This window comes from Bombina bombina, unplaced genomic scaffold (genome assembly GCF_027579735.1).
Source record: "Bombina bombina isolate aBomBom1 unplaced genomic scaffold, aBomBom1.pri scaffold_521, whole genome shotgun sequence".
NCBI classification, from domain to species: Eukaryota; Metazoa; Chordata; class Amphibia; order Anura; family Bombinatoridae; genus Bombina; species Bombina bombina.
In genome coordinates, this window is record NW_026513123.1 from 42,622 (window position 1) to 62,500 (window position 19,879).

The following is a 19,879-nucleotide window of genomic DNA, read 5'->3' on the forward strand; positions in this document are numbered from 1 at the left end:
TGATATGTTTCAGTACTGGTTTAGCTGTCTGCTTTATACTCTTGTACCATTACCTCTGCTGATACGTTTCAGTACTGGTTTAGCTGTCTGCTTTATATTCTTGTACCATTACCTCTGCTGATATGTTTCAGTACTGGTTTGGCTGTCTGCTATATACTCTTGTACCATTACCTCTGCTGATATGTTTCAGTACTGGTTTGGCTGTCTGCTATATGTGGATGGGTGTCTTCTGGTAAGTATATATCATTTTTTAAGACACTCACAGCTATGGTTGGCACTTTATATTATAAAGTTTTTATATTATAAAGTTTTTAATATATATTTAATATATATTGCATATATTTGCCATGAGTCAGGTCTGTGTATATTTCCCTTTGCAGTCTAACAGTTTCAGCATGGAGATAACGTTTATGGGAGAATTTAGGTATTTTTTTCTTACCTGGGGTTCCAGTTAGTTGTAATTTGGAGTCTGTTTTTCAAAATTTTCGTGGGCAAACTAGGCTCACGATGACGCAAAATGCTACTTTTTATTGCACCATTTTTGTCGCAAAATTTTTTTGGTGGAGTCTGTCGTGACGCGAGTCGCGTCATTTCTTGCGTCTTTGTTAATGCAAATTTTTTTTCTGTTATGGCGCAAGTTGCGTCATTTCATTGTGTTAGCTTTGGCGCCCAAAGTTTTTATCTCTGCATTTGCGTCATCTTTATTTGCGTCATTCTTGGTGCAAAAATGTGTTTTATATTATGTTTCTCCAACATAGGTGTGTCCGGTCCACGGCGTCATCCTTACTTGTGGGATATTCTCTTCCCCAACAGGAAATGGCAAAGAGCCCAGCAAAGCTGGTCACATGATCCCTCCTAGGCTCCGCCTACCCCAGTCATTCTCTTTGCCGTTGTACAGGCAACATCTCCACGGAGATGGCTTAGAGTTTTTTAGTGTTTAACTGTAGTTTTTATTATTCAATCAAGAGTTTGTTATTTTGAAATAGTGCTGGTATGTACTATTTACTCAGAAACAGAAAAGAGATGAAGATTTCTGTTTGTATGAGGAAAATGATTTTAGCAACCGTCACTAAAATCCATGGCTGTTCCACACAGGACTGTTGAGAGCAATTAACTTCAGTTGGGGGAACAGTGAGCAGTCTCTTGCTGCTTGAGGTATGACACATTCTAACAAGACGATGTAATGCTGGAAGCTGTCATTTTCCCTCTGGGATCCGGTAAGCCATGTTTATTACGATTGTAAATAAGGGCTTCAAAAAGGGCTTATTAAGACTGTAGACTTTTTTTGGGCTAAATCGATTGATTATTAACACATATTTAGCCTTGAGGAATCATTTTATCTGGGTATTTTGATATAATAATATCGGCAGGCACTGTTTTAGACACCTTATTCTTTAGGGGCTTTCCCAAAGCATAGGCAGAGCCTCATTTTCGCGCCGGTGTTGCGCACTTGTTTTTGAGAGGCATGGCATGCAGTCGCATGTGAGAGGAGCTCTGATACTTAGAAAAGACTTTCTGAAGGCGTCATTTGGTATCGTATTCCCCTTGGGGCTTGGTTGGGTCTCAGCAAAGCAGATACCAGGGACTGTAAAGGGGTTAAAGTTCAAAACGGCTCCGGTTCCGTTATTTTAAGGGTTAAAGCTTCCAAATTTGGTGTGCAATACTTTTAAGGCTTTAAGACACTGTGGTGAAAATTTGGTAAATTTTGAACAATTCCTTCATGTTTTTTCGCATTTGCAGTAATAAAGTGTGTTCAGTTTAAAATTTAAAGTGACAGTAACGGTTTTATTTTAAAACGTTTTTTGTACTTGTTATCAAGTTTATGCCTGTTTAACATGTCTGAACTACCAGATAGACTGTGTTCTGAATGTGGGGAAGCCAGAATTCCTATTCATTTAAATAAATGTGATTTATGTGACAATGACAATGATGCCCAAGATGATTCCTCAAGTGAGGGGAGTAAGCATGGTACTGCATCATTCCCTCCTTCGTCTACACGAGTCTTGCCCACTCAGGAGGCCCCTAGTACATCTAGCGCGCCAATACTCCTTACTATGCAACAATTAACGGCTGTAATGGATAATTCTGTCAAAAACATTTTAGCCAAAATGAACACTTATCAGCGTAAGCGCGACTGCTCTGTTTTAGATACTGAAGAGCATGACGACGCTGATATTAATATTTCTGAAGGGCCCCTAACTCAGTCTGATGGGGCCAGGGAGGTTTTGTCTGAGGGAGAAATTACTGATTCAGGGAACATTTCTCAACAAGCTGAACCTGATGTGATTGCATTTAAATTTAAGTTGGAACATCTCCGCATTCTGCTTAAGGAGGTATTATCCACTCTGGATGATTGTGACAAGTTGGTCATCCCAGAGAAACTATGTAAAATGGACAAGTTCCTAGAGGTGCCGGGGCTCCCAGAAGCTTTTCCTATACCCAAGCGGGTGGCGGACATTGTTAATAAAGAATGGGAAAGGCCCGGTATTCCTTTCGTCCCTCCCCCCATATTTAAAAAATTGTTTCCTATGGTCGACCCCAGAAAGGACTTATGGCAGACAGTCCCCAAGGTCGAGGGAGCGGTTTCCACTTTAAACAAACGCACCACTATACCCATAGAGGATAGTTGTGCTTTCAAAGATCCTATGGATAAAAAATTAGAAGGTTTGCTTAAAAAGATGTTTGTTCAGCAGGGTTACCTTCTACAACCAATTTCATGCATTGTCCCTGTCGCTACAGCCGCATGTTTCTGGTTCGATGAGCTGATAAAGGCGGTCGACAGTGATTCTCCTCCTTATGAGGAGATTAAGGACAGAATCAATGCTCTCAAATTGGCTAATTCTTTCACCCTAGACGCCACTTTGCAATTGGCTAGGTTAGCGGCTAAGAATTCTGGGTTTGCTATTGTGGCGCGCAGAGCGCTTTGGTTGAAATCTTGGTCGGCTGATGCGTCTTCCAAGAACAAGCTACTTAACATTCCTTTCAAGGGGAAAACGCTGTTTGGCCCTGACTTGAAAGAGATTATCTCGGATATCACTGGGGGTAAGGGCCACGCCCTTCCTCAGGATCGGCCTTTCAAGGCAAAAAATAAACCTAATTTTCGTCCCTTTCGTAGAAACGGACCAGCCCAAAGTGCTACGTCCTCTAAGCAAGAGGGTAATACTTCTCAAGCCAAGCCAGCTTGGAGACCAATGCAAGGCTGGAACAAGGGAAAGCAGGCCAAGAAACCTGCCACTGCTACCAAGACAGCATGAAATGTTGGCCCCCGATCCGGGACCGGATCTGGTGGGGGGCAGACTCTCTCTCTTCGCTCAGGCTTGGGCAAGAGATGTTCTGGATTCTTGGGCGCTAGAAATAGTCTCCCAAGGTTATCTTCTGGAATTCAAGGGACTTCCCCCAAGGGGGAGGTTCCACAGGTCTCAGTTGTCTTCAGACCACATAAAAAGACAGGCATTCTTACATTGTGTAGAAGACCTGTTAAAAATGGGAGTGATTCATCCCGTTCCATTAAGAGAACAAGGGATGGGGTTCTACTCCAATCTGTTTATAGTTCCCAAAAAAGAGGGAACGTTCAGACCAATCTTAGATCTCAAGATCTTAAACAAGTTTCTCAAGGTTCCATCGTTCAAGATGGAAACCATTCGAACTATTCTTCCTTCCATCCAGGAAGGTCAATTCATGACCACGGTGGATTTAAAGGATGCGTATCTACATATTCCTATCCACAAGGAACATCATCGGTTCCTGAGGTTCGCATTCCTGGACAAACATTACCAGTTCGTGGCGCTTCCTTTCGGATTAGCCACTGCTCCAAGGATTTTCACAAAGGTACTAGGGTCCCTTCTAGCTGTGCTAAGACCAAGGGGCATTGCTGTAGTACCTTACTTGGACGACATTCTGATTCAAGCGTCGTCCCTTCCTCAAGCAAAGGCTCACACGGACATTGTCCTGGCCTTTCTCAGATCTCACGGATGGAAAGTGAACGTGGAAAAGAGTTCTCTATCTCCGTCAACAAGGGTTCCCTTCTTGGGAACAATAATAGACTCCTTAGAAATGAGGATTTTTCTGACAGAGGCCAGAAAAACAAAACTTCTAGACTCTTGTCGGATACTCCATTCCGTTCCTCTTCCTTCCATAGCTCAGTGCATGGAAGTGATCGGGTTGATGGTAGCGGCAATGGACATAGTTCCTTTTGCACGCATTCATCTAAGACCATTACAACTGTGCATGCTCAGTCAGTGGAATGGGGACTATACAGACTTGTCTCCGAAGATACAAGTAAATCAGAGGACCAGAGACTCACTCCGTTGGTGGCTGTCCCTGGACAACCTGTCACGAGGGATGACATTCCGCAGACCAGAGTGGGTCATTGTCACGACCGACGCCAGTCTGATGGGCTGGGGCGCGGTCTGGGGATCCCTGAAAGCTCAGGGTCTTTGGTCTCGGGAAGAATCTCTTCTACCGATAAATATTCTGGAACTGAGAGCGATATTCAATGCTCTCAAGGCTTGGCCTCAGCTAGCGAGGGCCAAGTTCATACGGTTTCAATCAGACAACATGACAACTGTTGCGTACATCAACCATCAGGGGGGAACAAGGAGTTCCCTGGCGATGGAAGAAGTGACCAAAATCATTCTATGGGCGGAGTCTCACTCCTGCCACCTGTCTGCTATCCACTTTCCAGGAGTGGAAAATTGGGAAGCGGATTTTCTGAGTCGTCAGACATTGCATCCGGGGGAGTGGGAACTCCATCCGGAAATCTTTGCCCAAGTCACTCAGCGGTGGGGCATTCCAGACATGGATCTGATGGCCTCTCGTCAGAACTTCAAAGTTCCTTGCTACGGGTCCAGATCCAGGGATCCCAAGGCGGCTCTAGTGGATGCACTAGTAGCACCTTGGACCTTCAAACTAGCTTATGTGTTCCCGCCGTTTCCTCTCATCCCCAGGCTGGTAGCCAGGATCAATCAGGAGAGGGCGTCGGTGATCTTGATAGCTCCTGCGTGGCCACGCAGGACTTGGTACGCAGATCTGGTGAATATGTCATCGGCTCCTCCTTGGAAGCTACCTTTGAGACGAGACCTTCTTGTTCAGGGTCCGTTCGAACATCCGAATCTGGTTTCACTCCAGCTGACTGCTTGGAGATTGAACGCTTGATCTTATCGAAGCGAGGATTCTCAGATTCTGTTATCGATACTCTTGTTCAGGCCAGAAAGCCTGTAACTAGAAAGATTTACCACAAAATTTGGAAAAAATATATCTGTTGGTGTGAATCTAAAGGATTCCCTTGGGACAAGGTTAAGATTCCTAGGATTCTATCCTTCCTTCAAGAAGGATTGGAAAAAGGATTATCTGCAAGTTCCCTGAAGGGACAGATTTCTGCCTTGTCTGTGTTTCTTCACAAAAAGCTGGCCGCTGTGCCAGATGTTCAAGCCTTTGTTCAGGCTCTGGTTAGAATTAAGCCTGTTTACAAACCTTTGACTCCTCCTTGGAGTCTCAATTTAGTTCTTTCAGTTCTTCAGGGGGTTCCGTTTGAACCCTTGCATTCCGTTGATATTAAGTTATTATCTTGGAAAGTTTTGTTTTTAGTTGCAATTTCTTCTGCTAGAAGAGTTTCAGAATTATCTGCTCTGCAGTGTTCTCCTCCTTATCTGGTGTTCCATGCAGATAAGGTGGTTTTACGTACTAAACCTGGTTTTCTTCCAAAAGTTGTTTCTAACAAAAACATTAACCAGGAGATTATCGTACCTTCTCTGTGTCCGAAACCAGTTTCAAAGAAGGAACGTTTGTTGCACAATTTGGATGTTGTTCGCGCTCTAAAATTCTATTTAGATGCTACAAAGGATTTTAGACAAACATCTTCCTTGTTTGTTGTTTATTCTGGTAAAAGGAGAGGTCAAAAAGCAACTTCTACCTCTCTCTCTTTTTGGATTAAAAGCATCATCAGATTGGCTTACGAGACTGCCGGACGGCAGCCTCCCGAAAGAATCACGGCTCATTCCACTAGGGCTGTGGCTTCCACATGGGCCTTCAAGAACGAGGCTTCTGTTGATCAGATATGTAGGGCAGCGACTTGGTCTTCACTGCACACTTTTACCAAATTTTACAAGTTTGATACTTTTGCTTCTTCTGAGGCTATTTTTGGGAGAAAGGTTTTGCAAGCCGTGGTGCCTTCCATTTAGGTGACCTGATTTGCTCCCTCCCTTCATCCGTGTCCTAAAGCTTTGGTATTGGTTCCCACAAGTAAGGATGACGCCGTGGACCGGACACACCTATGTTGGAGAAAACAGAATTTATGTTTACCTGATAAATTACTTTCTCCAACGGTGTGTCCGGTCCACGGCCCGCCCTGGTTTTTTTTTAATCAGGTCTGATAATTTATTTTCTTTAACTACAGTCACCACGGTACCATATGGTTTCTCCTATGCAAATATTCCTCCTTAACGTCGGTCGAATGACTGGGGTAGGCGGAGCCTAGGAGGGATCATGTGACCAGCTTTGCTGGGCTCTTTGCCATTTCCTGTTGGGGAAGAGAATATCCCACAAGTAAGGATGACGCCGTGGACCGGACACACCGTTGGAGAAAGTAATTTATCAGGTAAACATAAATTCTGTTTTTTCCCTCTTGCCCGCTGCTCTCATTTGTTTATAGAGGGCTATGATGTTTGCTTTTGATTTTACTTTTGTATAAGTATTTTGTCAAGCATTTTTCTTTTAAAAGATACGATGAGTCCACGGATTTCATCCTTATTTGTGGGATATCGCCTCCTGGTCAGCAGGAGGAGGCAAAGAGCACCACAGCAGAGCTGTGTATATATAGCTCCTCAATTCCCTCCCACTCCAGTCATTCTCTTTGCCTGTGTTAGTGATAGGAAGAGGTAAAGTGAGTTGTTAGTTTAGATTCTTCAATCAAGAGTTTATTGTATTTAAAATGGTACCAGTGAGTGCTATTTTACTATAGGGTGTAGCCGTATTCCTTGTCAGCCTCTAGCGTAGAGCTACAGGTGGCTTTAAAGCAATGGGAACTGGTAGGACTTAACCCTCACTGCGCCTCCCATACTAGTGCTGCCCTTCTAGTGATGATTGTCTTTACAGATATTAACTAAGGCCCTTTCTGTGTCCACAGAACTACAGGAGGGAGAAGACCTCTTGATCCTGTGAGACGTGTCATGCTGTCGCTCAGCATAGTGGTAAGTGCAGTCTTTATTTTTCTGGGCCACTTGCTACCTCAGAAGTGGCTGTACTTTTATCTGTTGGGGAAAACGTAGGCTCTCTGGAGAAGGGCTTTCCTTGTTAACAGAGTGTGGGGTTCTCATGTGGCCATGTCAACCAACACTATAGTTTTTATATTTTCACTGAACTTTATAATAGCTGTATGCACTGCATCTTTTACTGTGAGGTCACTGGCTATTGTGTACTGGGGACAGACGCTGGGGATATGTTACCGAAGACTCCGGTTCATGGCTGTGTGTTTTTGTGGCACTATGATGGACTTTTAAGTTGCGGCCAAAACATGTCTGTGACGACTTGCCTAATTATGCTGGGCTACGGCCATCTTACGCGGATGGCTTAGGTGACGCCCACGAAGGGCGGGGCTTACTTTGGCACATTGGGGCTTGAAAAATAGCTGCGCAGCATACATTTTACTTCCGGAAAGTCCCGACTGCCTGAAGGAGCCATCGCTAGTAACGCCGCAACCGCATGGTTGCGAGCTAAGAAGGCGGTCTTGGGCATTGTAGGTTCGATCCGGACTTGTGCCTAAGAGTGGTCGGTGGACCGTGGGGGCAGGTAGGCGCCTCAGCAGAGCTGTTGAGGGAGGTGCTGCTTGCTTACTTGTTAAAATCGTCTAACTGCTTTGCACTAAAAACAAAAAAAGATTGTTAGACGCTTCATTTCTTAAAGGCACAATATTTTGTCAGGATCACATGTACTGACAAGTATTTAGTTTGTGCTGTTATGCACTGTTCATTTTGGCCATAAATTGTGAAACTAATGTAAAGGGGACAAGACCAATTTTTTGCTTGCCTTTCTGTTATCATGGATTCTGATGATATTCAGACTGTAACATGTTCCATGTGTTTGGATGCCACTGTGGAACCTCCTGTTCCTTTTTGCCCTTCCTGCATTGAGGGGGCTTTACACTATAGAGAAATTTTTTTTTTGATAAATCTTTGCCTAAGGTAGATGCTTCTCAGGAGTCTACGAATGAGATGCAGAGTATGCCGCAGCTTTCTCCCCAAGCGTCACAGCCCTTAACGCCCGCTCAAGCGGGACCATGTATTTCGCCAGTTTCTGCTGCATTTACGTTAAAGGACATAGCTGCAGTGATGTCCTCTACTCTTTCTGATGCGTTATCTACCCTTCCCATATCGCACAGCAAGCGTACAAGAAGAGACAATTATGTGGTCAATGCAGCCTCTGATACTAGTATGGAGATTGCGGAAGTACCCTCACGGGGTTCTGAGTTTGAGGGTACGGAGGTCCTATCCGAAGGTGAACTTTCTGACTCAGGAAGTGCTTTGCCCCTGACTGATTCTGAAGTGGTTTCTTTCAGGTTTAAGTGGGAGAGACCAGGCATTCCCTTCTCTCCTCCCGTTTTTAAAAAGCTGTATCCTGTAGCCGACGCTATTAGGGATTCTTGGCAGACGGTCCCTAAAGTAGAGGGAGCTTTCTCTACCCTGGCCAAAAGAACTACTATTCCTATCGAGGATAGTTGTGCTTTCAAGGACCCTATGGATAAGAAGTTAGAGGGTCTCCTTAAGAAGATTTATGTTCACCAGGGATTCCTATTGCAACCAGCGGCTTGCATTGTTAGTCACCAGTGCGGCTGCTTATTGGTTTGATGCTCTGGAAGAGTCTCTTAAGACTGAGACTCCTTTGGAAGAGATACAGGATAGGATTAAAGCTCTTAAGTTAGCTAACTTGTTTATTATGGATGCTTCTCTGCAGATTACTAAACTGGCAGCTAAGAGTTCGGGCTTTGCCATCTTAGCACGCAGGGCCTTATGGCTGAAGTCTTGGTCTGCGGATGTGTCATCCAATTCTAAGCTTTTGGCTATTCCTTACAAGGGGAAGACCCTGTTCGGGCCTGACTTGAAGGAAATCATTTCTGACATCACGGGAGGCAAGAGTCATCTCCTCCCTCAGGATAAAAAGTCCAAACAGAGAGGTCGACAGAGTAATTTACGTTCCTTTCGAAATTTCAAGGGAGTTCCCCCTTCCTCTTCCTCTAAACAGGAAGGGAACTATTCACAAACCAAGTCCACTTGGAGACCCAACCAGTCTTGGAACAAGGGTAAACAATCCAAGAAGCCTACTGCTGTTTCCAAGTCGGCATGCAGGGTCGGCCCCCGATCCGGGAACGACCTAGTAGGGGCAGAGTCTCTTTTCGTCCAGGCTTGAATAAGATGTTCAGGATCCCTGAATACTAGAAATTGTGTCTCAGGGATATCAGTTGGAGTTCAGAAACTCTTCCCCCAGAGGAAGGTTTCTTCTTTCTCGATTATCTGCAGACCAGATAAAGAGAGAGGCGTTCTTACGTTGTGTAGGAGACCTCTCTTCCATGGGAGTGATATGTCCCGTTTCAATACAGGAACGGGGACAGGGGTTTTATTCAAATCTCTTTGTAGTTCCCAAAAAAGAGGGAATGTTCCGACCTATTTTAGACCTCAAAAGTCTAAACAAGTTTCTCAGAGTTCCATGATTCAAGATGGAAACTATTCGTACCATTCTTCCATTGATCCAGGAGGGTCAATTTATGACTACCATGGATTTAAAGGATGCATTTCTTCATGTTCCTATCCACAGAGATCACAAGTTCCGGAGGTTTGCCTTCCTGGACCAACGTTTTCAGTTTGCGGCTCTTCCTTTCGGTCTGGCCACGGCACCAAGAATTTTCACAAAAGTTCTGGGGTCTCTGCTGGCGGTTCTAAGACCGCAGGGCATTGCAGTGGCACCTTATCTGGAAGATATTCTGATCCAGGTGTCGTCTTATCAGCTAGCAAGGTCTCATACCGATGTTGTTCTATCCTTCCTGAGTACTCACGGATGGAAGGTGAATCTGGAAAAGAGTTCACTAGTTCCTCAGACAAGGGTTCCTTTCCTGGGAACTCTAATCGACTCTCTATCCATGAAGATCTTTTTGACGGAGGTCAGAAAGTTAAAGATTCTGCATACATGGCTCAGTGCATGGAGGTAATTGGATTGATGGTAGCGGCGATGGACATCATTCCGTTTGCTCGGTTACATCTCAAACCTCTGCAACTGAGCATGCTCAGTCAGTGGAATGGAGATTATACAGATTTGTCTCCTCAAATACATCTAGATCAGGAGACAAGGGACTCTCTTCTATGGTTGTCGCTGGATCATCTATCCCAGGGGACATGCTTCCGCAGACCCTCAAGGGTGATAGTGACAACGGATGCCAGCCTGATAGGATGGGGAGCAGTCTGGAACTCCCTGAGGGCTCAGGGTGTATGGACTCGAATGGAGTCTCTGCTTCCTATCAATATCCTAGAGTTGAGAGCAATATTCAATGCGCTTCAGGCTTGGCCTCAGTTGACTTCGGCCAGGTTCATCAGATTCCAGTCGGACAACATTACGACTGTAGCTTACATCAATCATCAGGGAGGAACAAGGAGTTCCTTAGCGATGACAGAAGTAGCCAGGATAATTCAGTGGGCGGAGGCTCACTCTTGTTATCTGTCGGCGATCCACATCCCAGGTGTGGAAAACTGGGAGGCGGATTTTCTGAGCAGACACATTTCATCCGGTTAAATGGGAACTTCATCCAGAGGTATTTGCCAACCTGATTCTCAGATGGGGCAGGCCTGAGTTGGATCTTATGGCGTCTCGTCAGAATGCCAAGCTTCCGAGATACGGGTCCAGGGATCCCCAGGCCGAACTGATAGATGCCTTGGCAGTACCTTGGACTTTCAGCCTAGCTTATGTGTTCCCTCCATTTGAAGTATTGGGGTGATAAAGAAAGGAGTAAAAAGCATCAACAAAGGAATTTGGAAATAATTGTGCTTTATACAAAAAAATCATAACCACCATAAAAAGGGTGGGACTCATGGACTCTTGCCAATATGAAAGAAATTAATTTAGCAGGTAAGTGCTTACATAAATTATATTTTCTTTCATGTAATTGGCAAGAGTCCATGAGTTAGTGACATGGGATAGCAATACCCAAGATGTGGAACTCCACGCAGGAGTCGCTAGAGAGGGAAGGATAACATTAAAAACAGCCATTTTTTGCTGAGAAAAATTAATCCACAACCCAAAATATAAGTTTATTCTCATAAATGAAAAAAAAAAACTTAAAACATAAGCAGAAGAATCAAACTGAAACAGCTGCCTGAAGAACTTTTCTACCAAAAACTGCTTCCAAAGAAGAGAATACATCAAAACGGTAGAATTTAGTAAATGTATGCAAAGAAGACCAAGTTGCTGCTTTGCAAATCTCAATCAACTGAAGCTTCATTCTTAAAAGCCCACGAAGTGGAGACTGATCTAGTAGAATGAGCTGTAATTCTCTGAGGCGGGGCCTGACCCGACTCCAAATAAGCCTGATGAATCAAAAGCTTTAACCACAAAGCCAAGGAACCCCCCCCCCCCCCAGGGATCGGCGCTTACCTGCTGATGCCAGTAGTTTGTTGCTTTTTATTTTCGTTTGTGAAACAAATACTGAATATGGCAACACATGCAGTTGTTTCAGCCCCTGATCTTTTTGTCCTTCATACTAATATATCAGGTGCAGAAAATAGCTGAAATCTGTTGCCCACGGCCGTATTCAGCTTTAATTTCACAAACAAACATATGATGCACATGGTCAAGTTGCCGTTTATAAGTCTGTCAACACCTTTATTTACTATATGCTGGATATTAGTCAGTAGACCTCAGTTTGGATGTTTTTCCTCTTATTAGTATTTATTGTGATTTATTGTTATAATGATTTTTTTTGTGCATTGCTTTGTATACGTCTCATGAGGTGATTATTATACCGGGAGCCAAGATAACTAGAAATAAACTCCAGTATGACAGCAATTTCTATATCTTGCTATCCGTAGATAGTAATCACCCGTGCCCTACATACTTCTGCTCATCCCTAAGAATAGAAGGGCCTCTTCTAACTCGTATAGTGAGGTGCTCAGTTCTCCAGGGGAAAGGAGGGTTCACTGGTGATTATTAACCAGGGATATGAGCAAAGATATAGGTGTTACATTCTTCTTCTTGCAAAAAGTCCCAAAGAAATGTGTCCAGAAAAAAAACCTTTAAACCAAATGAAAACCCAAAGGAATAGAATCAGCCCAGGATTGTCATAACAGACCAAAGAAATTCCTTATGTGAATTTTCTTTTACCAGAGAGCTTCTGCAACCCAATCCAAACAGTCTGTCTTCACTTATGTCCTTATGTGGGGAGGTAACCTCCACATTACTCGCATAATTGCTTGTTTGTGTGAGGATGACCTTCTCCTCCATCCCCATGCAAATGCTGCGTGACGATGTGGTCACATGACCACCAAAAGCTATATGCAAAAGTCATTTGTGTTTTTTAATTACTAACGCTCTTTGCTCCGGTTTTCATTTGTTGGAAATATGGCGAAATCCAGTTTTAAGCAATAGAAGCTCTGTGCTCTGGTTTTGAGCAGTGGTAGCGCTGTGCTCTGGTTTTGAGCAGTGGTAGCGCTGTGCTCTGGTTTTGAGCAGTGGTAGCGCTGTGCTCTGGTTTTGAGCAGTGGTAGCGCTGTGCTCTGGTTTTGAGCAGTGGTAGCGCTGTGCTCTGGTTTTGAGCAGTGGTAGCGCTGCGCTCTGGTTTTGAGCAGTGGTAGCGCTGCGCTCTGGTTTTGAGCAGTGGTAGCGCTGCGCTCTGGTTTTGAGCAGTGGTAGCGCTGCGCTCACCTTAGTGTAACAGTTATATAGTGAGTAATACTTAAATCATATAGATAGATACTCTCTTCTAGAATCTTGTGATTAATGATAAAATTCTACCACTAGAAAAAATAAAAAAACATTAATGCATTTGAACCCCTGACGCTCACAATATATGAATTGTTAGTAGTTGTTTTCATTGTATAACCATATATAACTCTTCCTTTTTTTCTACCCCAGACTTGCATAACGTACTCACCCCCTATCCTTACATTATTGGTCATTTCGCACTGTTTTTTATTTTCAGGTTTCAGGATCTTGCTGAAGGTAAGTACTTATCCCCTGAGTTTCCATCTTTCATTTAAAATGTTATCTGCCTTTCTGGGATGATAACCTCTGATTCCCACCCTGTCTGCCCCAGGAATCTTCCCTCAGGATGAGGTCCCAGAGGAAGTCTCTACGGATGAAGATGACGATGAATTTAGTAGCTGGAGATTTCGCAAGAGACAGAAAAAGGCGAAACTGAGTGGTGACCCAGGTGAGAGGAAGTGGTGATGATGCCAAGGGGAATGTCATTTCTTTAAATGTTGGGAGGGCACAATGCTAGGGGGTTTAGCTGTGGCTCAGGATAGTAACACTTAAGGTAAGTGGCCGGGTGAGAGTAATTTGCCCAGTGCCATGCACATTATGATGGTTTTAGGTGAGATAAAAGGTCTTGTACTAAAGGAATGTGCCCTAGGTGAGGTAGTGGGCAATATCAGATGAGCACTACACCCCAGGTGATGGTAAAATATGATCCTAAGACCCCCAAACCAGGGCTGGCTGATTGCCAAATAATTTGCCAAATAATTATGGTCATCAGTTCCTGCCTCTGGTTATAGACCTGGGCAAGAGGTCATTTGCTTGAAAAACTATAATTGGCAGCAAATGTTTCTTTCATGTAATTGGCAAGAGTCCATGAGCTAGTGACGTATGGGATATACAATCCTATCAGGAGGGGCAAAGTTTCCCAAACCTCAAAATGCCTATAAACACACCCCTCACCACACCCACAATTCAGTTTTTACAAACTTTGCCTCCTATGGAGGTGGTGAAATGTTTGCTTGATTTCTATGATTTCTTCTATGATAAGCATTTTGAATCCCAATTCCTCTCAGAGTACAGTGTTTGTCAGAGGGATGTAAAGGGAGTATCACCTATTGAATGCGATGTTATTCCTCACGGGAGATCTATTTCATAGGTTCTCTGTTATCGGTCATAGGGATTCATCTCCTACCTCCCTTTTCAGATAGACGATATACTCTCATATACCATTACCTCTACTGATAACTGTTTCAGTACTGGTTTGGCTATCTGCTATATGTGGATGGGTGTCTTTCGGTAAGTATGTTTTTATTACTTAAGACACTCTCAGCTATGGTTTGGCACTTTATGTATTAATATAAAGTTTTAAATATATGTATTGTACTTATGTTTGCCATGAGTTAGGTCTATGTATATTTCCTTTTGTAGACTGTCAGTTTCAGTTTGGGAAGATTGTTTAGGAAGTTATTTGTCTTACCTGGGGTATAGTCCTTTTTCTTTCATGTAATTAGCAAGAGTCCATGAGCTAGTGACGTATGGGATATACATTCCTACCAGGAGGGGCAAAGTTTCCCAAACCTCAAAATGCCTATAAATACACCCCTCACCACACCCACAATTCAGTTTTACAAACTTTGGTGGTGGTGGAGGTGGTGAAGTAAGTTTGTGCTAGATTCTACGTTGATATGCGCTCCGCAGCAGGTTGGAGCCCGGTTTTCCTCTCAGCGTGCAGTGAATGTCAGAGGGATGTGAGGAGAGTATTGCCTATTGAATGCAGTGATCTCCTTCTACGGGGTCTATTTCATAGGTTCTCTGTTATCGGTCGTAGAGATTCATCTCTTACCTCCCTTTTCAGTTTGACGATATACTCTTATATATACCATTACCTCTGCTGATTCTCGTTTCAGTACTGGTTTGGCTTTCTACAAACATGTAGATGAGTGTCCTGGGGTAAGTAAATCTTATTTTCTGTGACACTCTAAGCTATGGTTGGGCACTTTGTTTATAAAGTTCTAAATATATGTATTCAAACATTTATTTGCCTTGACTCAGAATGTTCAACTTTCCTTATTTTCAGACAGTCAGTTTCATATTTGGGATAATGCATTTGATTTAATCATTTTTTCTTACCTTCAAAAATTTGACTTTTTTCCCTGTGGGCTGTTAGGCTCGCGGGGGCTGAAAATGCTTCATTTTATTGCGTCATTCTTGGCGCAGACTTTTTTGGCGCAAAAATTATTTTCCGTTTCCGGCGTCATACGTGTCGCCGGAAGTTGCGTCATTTTTTTTGACGTTATTTTGCGCCAAAAATGTCGGCGTTCCGGATGTGGCGTCATTTTGGCGCCAAAAAGCATTTAGGCGCCAAATAATGTGGGCGTCTTATTGGTGCTAAAAAATATGGGCGTCGCTTTTGTCTCCACATTATTTAAGTCTCATTTCTCCAACATAGGTGTGTCCGGTCCACGGCGTCATCCTTACTTGTGGGATATTCTCCTCCCCAACAGGAAATGGCAAAGAGCCCAGCAAAGCTGGTCACATGATCTCTCCTAGGCTCCGCCTTCCCCAGTCATTCTCTTTGCCGTTGTACAGGCAACATCTCCACGGAGATGGCTTAGAGTTTTTTAGTGTTTAACTGTAGTTTTTATTATTCAATCAAGAGTTTGTTATTTTAAAATAGTGCTGGTATGTACTATTTACTCTGAAACAGAAAAGAGAAGAAGATTTCTGTTTGTAAGAGGAAAATGATTTTAGCAACCGTTACTAAAATCGATGGCTGTTTCCACACAGGACTGTTGAGAGGAATTAACTTCAGTTGGGGGAACAGTGAGCAGACTTTTGCTGCTTGAGGTATGACACATTCTAACAAGACGATGTAATGCTGGAAGCTGTCATTTTCCCTATGGGATCCGGTAAGCCATTTTTATTACACACAGAAAAAAAGGGCTTCACAAGGGCTTTTTAAGACTGTAGACATTTTCTGGGCTAAATCGATTTATATATAAACATATTTTATACTCCATAGCCTTGAGGAATTATTTTAATCTTGGGAATTTTGTAAAATAACCGGCAGGCACTGTATTGGACACCTTATTCTCTAGGGGCTTTCCCTAATCATAGGCAGAGTCTCATTTTCGCGCCTGTATTGCGCACTTGTTTTTGAGAAGCATGACATGCAGATGCATGTGTGAGGAGCTCTGATACAAAGAAAAGACTTTCTGAAGGCGTCATTTGGTATCGTATTCCCCTTTGGGCTTGGTTGGGTCTCAGCAAAGCAGATACCAGGGACTGTAAAGGGGTTAAATATAAAAACGGCTCCGGTTCCGTTATTTTAAGGGTTAAAGCTTCCAAATTTGGTGTGCAATACTTTTAAGGCTTTAAGACACTGTGGTGAAATTTTGGTGAATTTTGAACAATTCCTTCATACTTTTTCGCAATTGCAGTAATAAAGTGTGTTCAGTTTAAAATTTAAAGTGACAGTAACGGTTTTATTTTAAAACGTTTTTTGTACTTTGTTATCAAGTTTATGCCTGTTTAACATGTCTGAACTACCAGATAGACTGTGTTCTGAATGTGGGGAAGCCAAGGTTCCTTCTCATTTAAATAGATGTGATTTATGTGACACAAAATTTAGAGAAAATGATGCCCAAGATGATTCCTCAAGTGAGGGGAGTAAGCATGGTACTGCATCATCCCCTCCTTCGTCTACACCAGTCTTGCCCACACAGGAGGCCCCTAGTACATCTAGCGCGCCAATACTCCTTACTATGCAACAATTAACGGCTGTAATGGTTAATTCTATCAAAAACATTTTAGCCAAAATGCCCACTTATCAGCGAAAGCGCGACTGCTCTGTTTTAGAAAATACTGAAGAGCATGAGGACGCTGATGATATTGGTTCTGAAGGGCCCCTACACCAGTCTGAGGGGGCCAGGGAGGTTTTGTCTGAGGGAGAAATTTCAGATTCAGGGAAAATTTCTCAACAAGCTGAACCTGATGTGATTACATTTAAATTTAAGTTGGAACATCTCCGCGCTCTGCTTAAGGAGGTGTTATCCACTCTGGATGATTGTGAGAATTTGGTCATTCCAGAGAAACTATGTAAAATGGACAAGTTCCTAGGGGTCCCGGGGCCCCCCGAAGCTTTTCCTATACCCAAGCGGGTGACGGACATTGTAAATAAAGAATGGGAAAGGCCCGGTATACCTTTCGTCCCTCCCCCCATATTTAAAAAATTGTTTCCTATGGTCGACCCCAGAAAGGACTTATGGCAGACAGTCCCCAAGGTCGAGGGGGCGGTTTCTACTCTAAACAAACGCACCACTATACCCATAGAAGATAGTTGTGCTTTCAAAGATCCTATGGATAAAAAATTAGAAGGTTTGCTTAAAAAGATGTTTGTTCAGCAAGGTTACCTTCTACAACCAATTTCATGCATTGTTCCTGTCACTACAGCCGCGTGTTTCTGGTTCGATGAGCTAGAAAAGGCGATCACTAATAATTCTTCTTCTTATGAGGAGATTATGGACAGAATTCGTGCTCTCAAATTGGCTAATTCTTTCACCCTAGACGCCACTTTGCAATTGGCTAGGTTAGCGGCGAAAAATTCTGGGTTTGCTATTGTGGCGCGCAGAGCGCTTTGGTTAAAATCTTGGTCAGCGGATGCGTCTTCCAAGAACAAATTGCTTAACATCCCTTTCAAGGGGAAAACGCTGTTTGGCCCTGACTTGAAAGAGATTATCTCTGATATCACTGGGGGCAAGGGCCACGCCCTTCCTCAGGATAGGTCTTTCAAGGCCAAAAATAAACCTAATTTTCGTCCCTTTCGCAGAAACGGACCAGCCCCAAGTGCTACGTCCTCTAAGCAGGAGGGTAATACTTCTCAAGCCAAGCCAGCCTGGAGACCAATGCAAGGCTGGAACAAAGGAAAGCAGGCCAAGAAACCTGCCACTGCTACCAAGACAGCATGAGATGTTGGCCCCCGATCCGGGACCGGATCTGGTGGGGGGCAGGCTCTCTCTCTTCGCTCAGGCTTGGGCAAGAGATGTTCTGGATCCTTGGGCGCTAGAAATAGTCTCCCAAGGTTATCTTCTGGAATTCAAGGGGCTTCCCCCAAGGGGGAGGTTCCACAGGTCACAATTGTCTTCAGACCACATAAAAAAACAGGCATTCTTGCATTGTGTAGAAGACCTGTTAAAAATGGGAGTGATTCACCCTGTTCCATTAGGAGAACAAGGGATGGGGTTCTACTCCAATCTGTTCGTAGTTCCCAAAAAAGAGGGAACGTTCAGACCAATCTTAGATCTCAAGATCCTAAACAAGTTTCTCAAGGTTCCATCGTTCAAAATGGAAACCATTCGAACAATTCTTCCTTCCATCCAGGAAGGTCAATTCATGACCACGGTGGATTTAAAGGATGCGTATCTACATATTCCTATCCACAAGGAACATCATCGGTTCCTAAGGTTCGCATTCCTGGACAAGCATTACCAGTTTGTGGCACTTCCGTTCGGATTAGCCACTGCTCCAAGGATTTTCACAAAGGTACTAGGGTCCCTTCTAGCTGTGCTAAGACCAAGGGGCATTGCAGTAGTACCTTACTTGGACGACATTCTGATTCAAGCGTCGTCCCTTCCTCAAGCAAAGGCTCACACGGACATTGTCCTGGCCTTTCTCAGATCTCACGGATGGAAAGTGAACGTAGAAAAGAGTTCTCTATCTCCGTCAACAAGGGTTCCCTTCTTGGGAACGATAATAGACTCCTTAGAAATGAGGATTTTTCTGACAGAGGCCAGAAAAACAAAACTTCTAAACTCTTGTCAAATACTTCATTCTGTTCCTCTTCCTTCCATAGCGCAGTGCATGGAAGTAATAGGTTTGATGGTAGCGGCAATGGACATAGTTCCTTTTGCGCGCATTCATCTAAGACCATTACAACTGTGCATGCTCAGTCAGTGGAATGGGGACTATACAGACTTGTCTCCGACGATACAAGTAAATCAGAGGACCAGAGATTCACTCCGTTGGTGGCTGTCCCTGGACAACCTGTCACAGGGGATGAGCTTCCGCAGACCAGAGTGGGTCATTGTCACGACCGACGCCAGTCTGGTGGGCTGGGGCGCGGTCTGGGGACCCCTGAAAGCTCAGGGTCTTTGGTCTCGGGAAGAATCTCTTCTACCGATAAATATTCTGGAACTGAGAGCGATATTCAATGCTCTCAAGGCTTGGCCTCAGCTAGCAAAGGCCAAGTTCATACGGTTTCAATCAGACAACATGACAACTGTTGCGTACATCAACCATCAGGGGGGAACAAGGAGTTCCCTGGCGATGGAAGAAGTGACCAAAATCATTCAATGGGCGGAGACTCACTCCTGCCACTTGTCTGCAATCCACATCCCAGGAGTGGAAAATTGGGAAGCGGATTTTCTGAGTCGTCAGACATTTCATCCGGGGGAGTGGGAACTCCATCCGGAAATCTTTGCCCAATTTACTCAACTGTGGGGCATTCCAGACTTGGATCTGATGGCCTCTCGTCAGAACTTCAAGGTTCCTTGCTACGGGTCCAGATCCAGGGATCCCAAGGCGACTCTAGTAGATGCACTAGTAGCACCTTGGACCTTCAAACTAGCTTATGTATTCCCGCCGTTTCCTCTCATCCCCAGGCTGGTAGCCAGGATCAATCAGGAGAGGGCATCGGTGATCTTGATAGCTCCTGCGTGGCCACGCAGGACTTGGTATGCAGACCTGGTGAATATGTCATCGGCTCCACCATGGAAGCTACCTTTGAGACGAGACCTTCTTGTTCAAGGTCCGTTCGAACATCCGAATCTGGTCTCACTCCAACTGACTGCTTGGAGATTGAACGCTTGATCTTATCAAAGCGAGGATTCTCAGATTCTGTCATTGATACTCTTGTTCAGGCCAGAAAGCC

The 19,879-nt window shown here is 44.0% G+C and overlaps 1 protein-coding gene across 5 annotated transcripts in view; it reads left to right on the forward strand.

Moving 5' to 3' along the window:
* The window catches only part of LOC128644716 (ribosomal RNA processing protein 1 homolog A), a gene marked incomplete at its 5' end in the record, with an annotated part of 96,768 nt that overhangs the window by 41,591 nt on the left and 35,298 nt on the right, over positions 1-19,879 (forward strand). For all 5 annotated transcript variants that reach the window (XM_053697233.1, XM_053697235.1, XM_053697234.1 and 2 more), the window contains 2 exon segments: positions 13,175-13,194; positions 13,289-13,405. In XM_053697233.1, coding sequence (XP_053553208.1) covers positions 13,175-13,194; positions 13,289-13,405 — 137 coding nt within the window.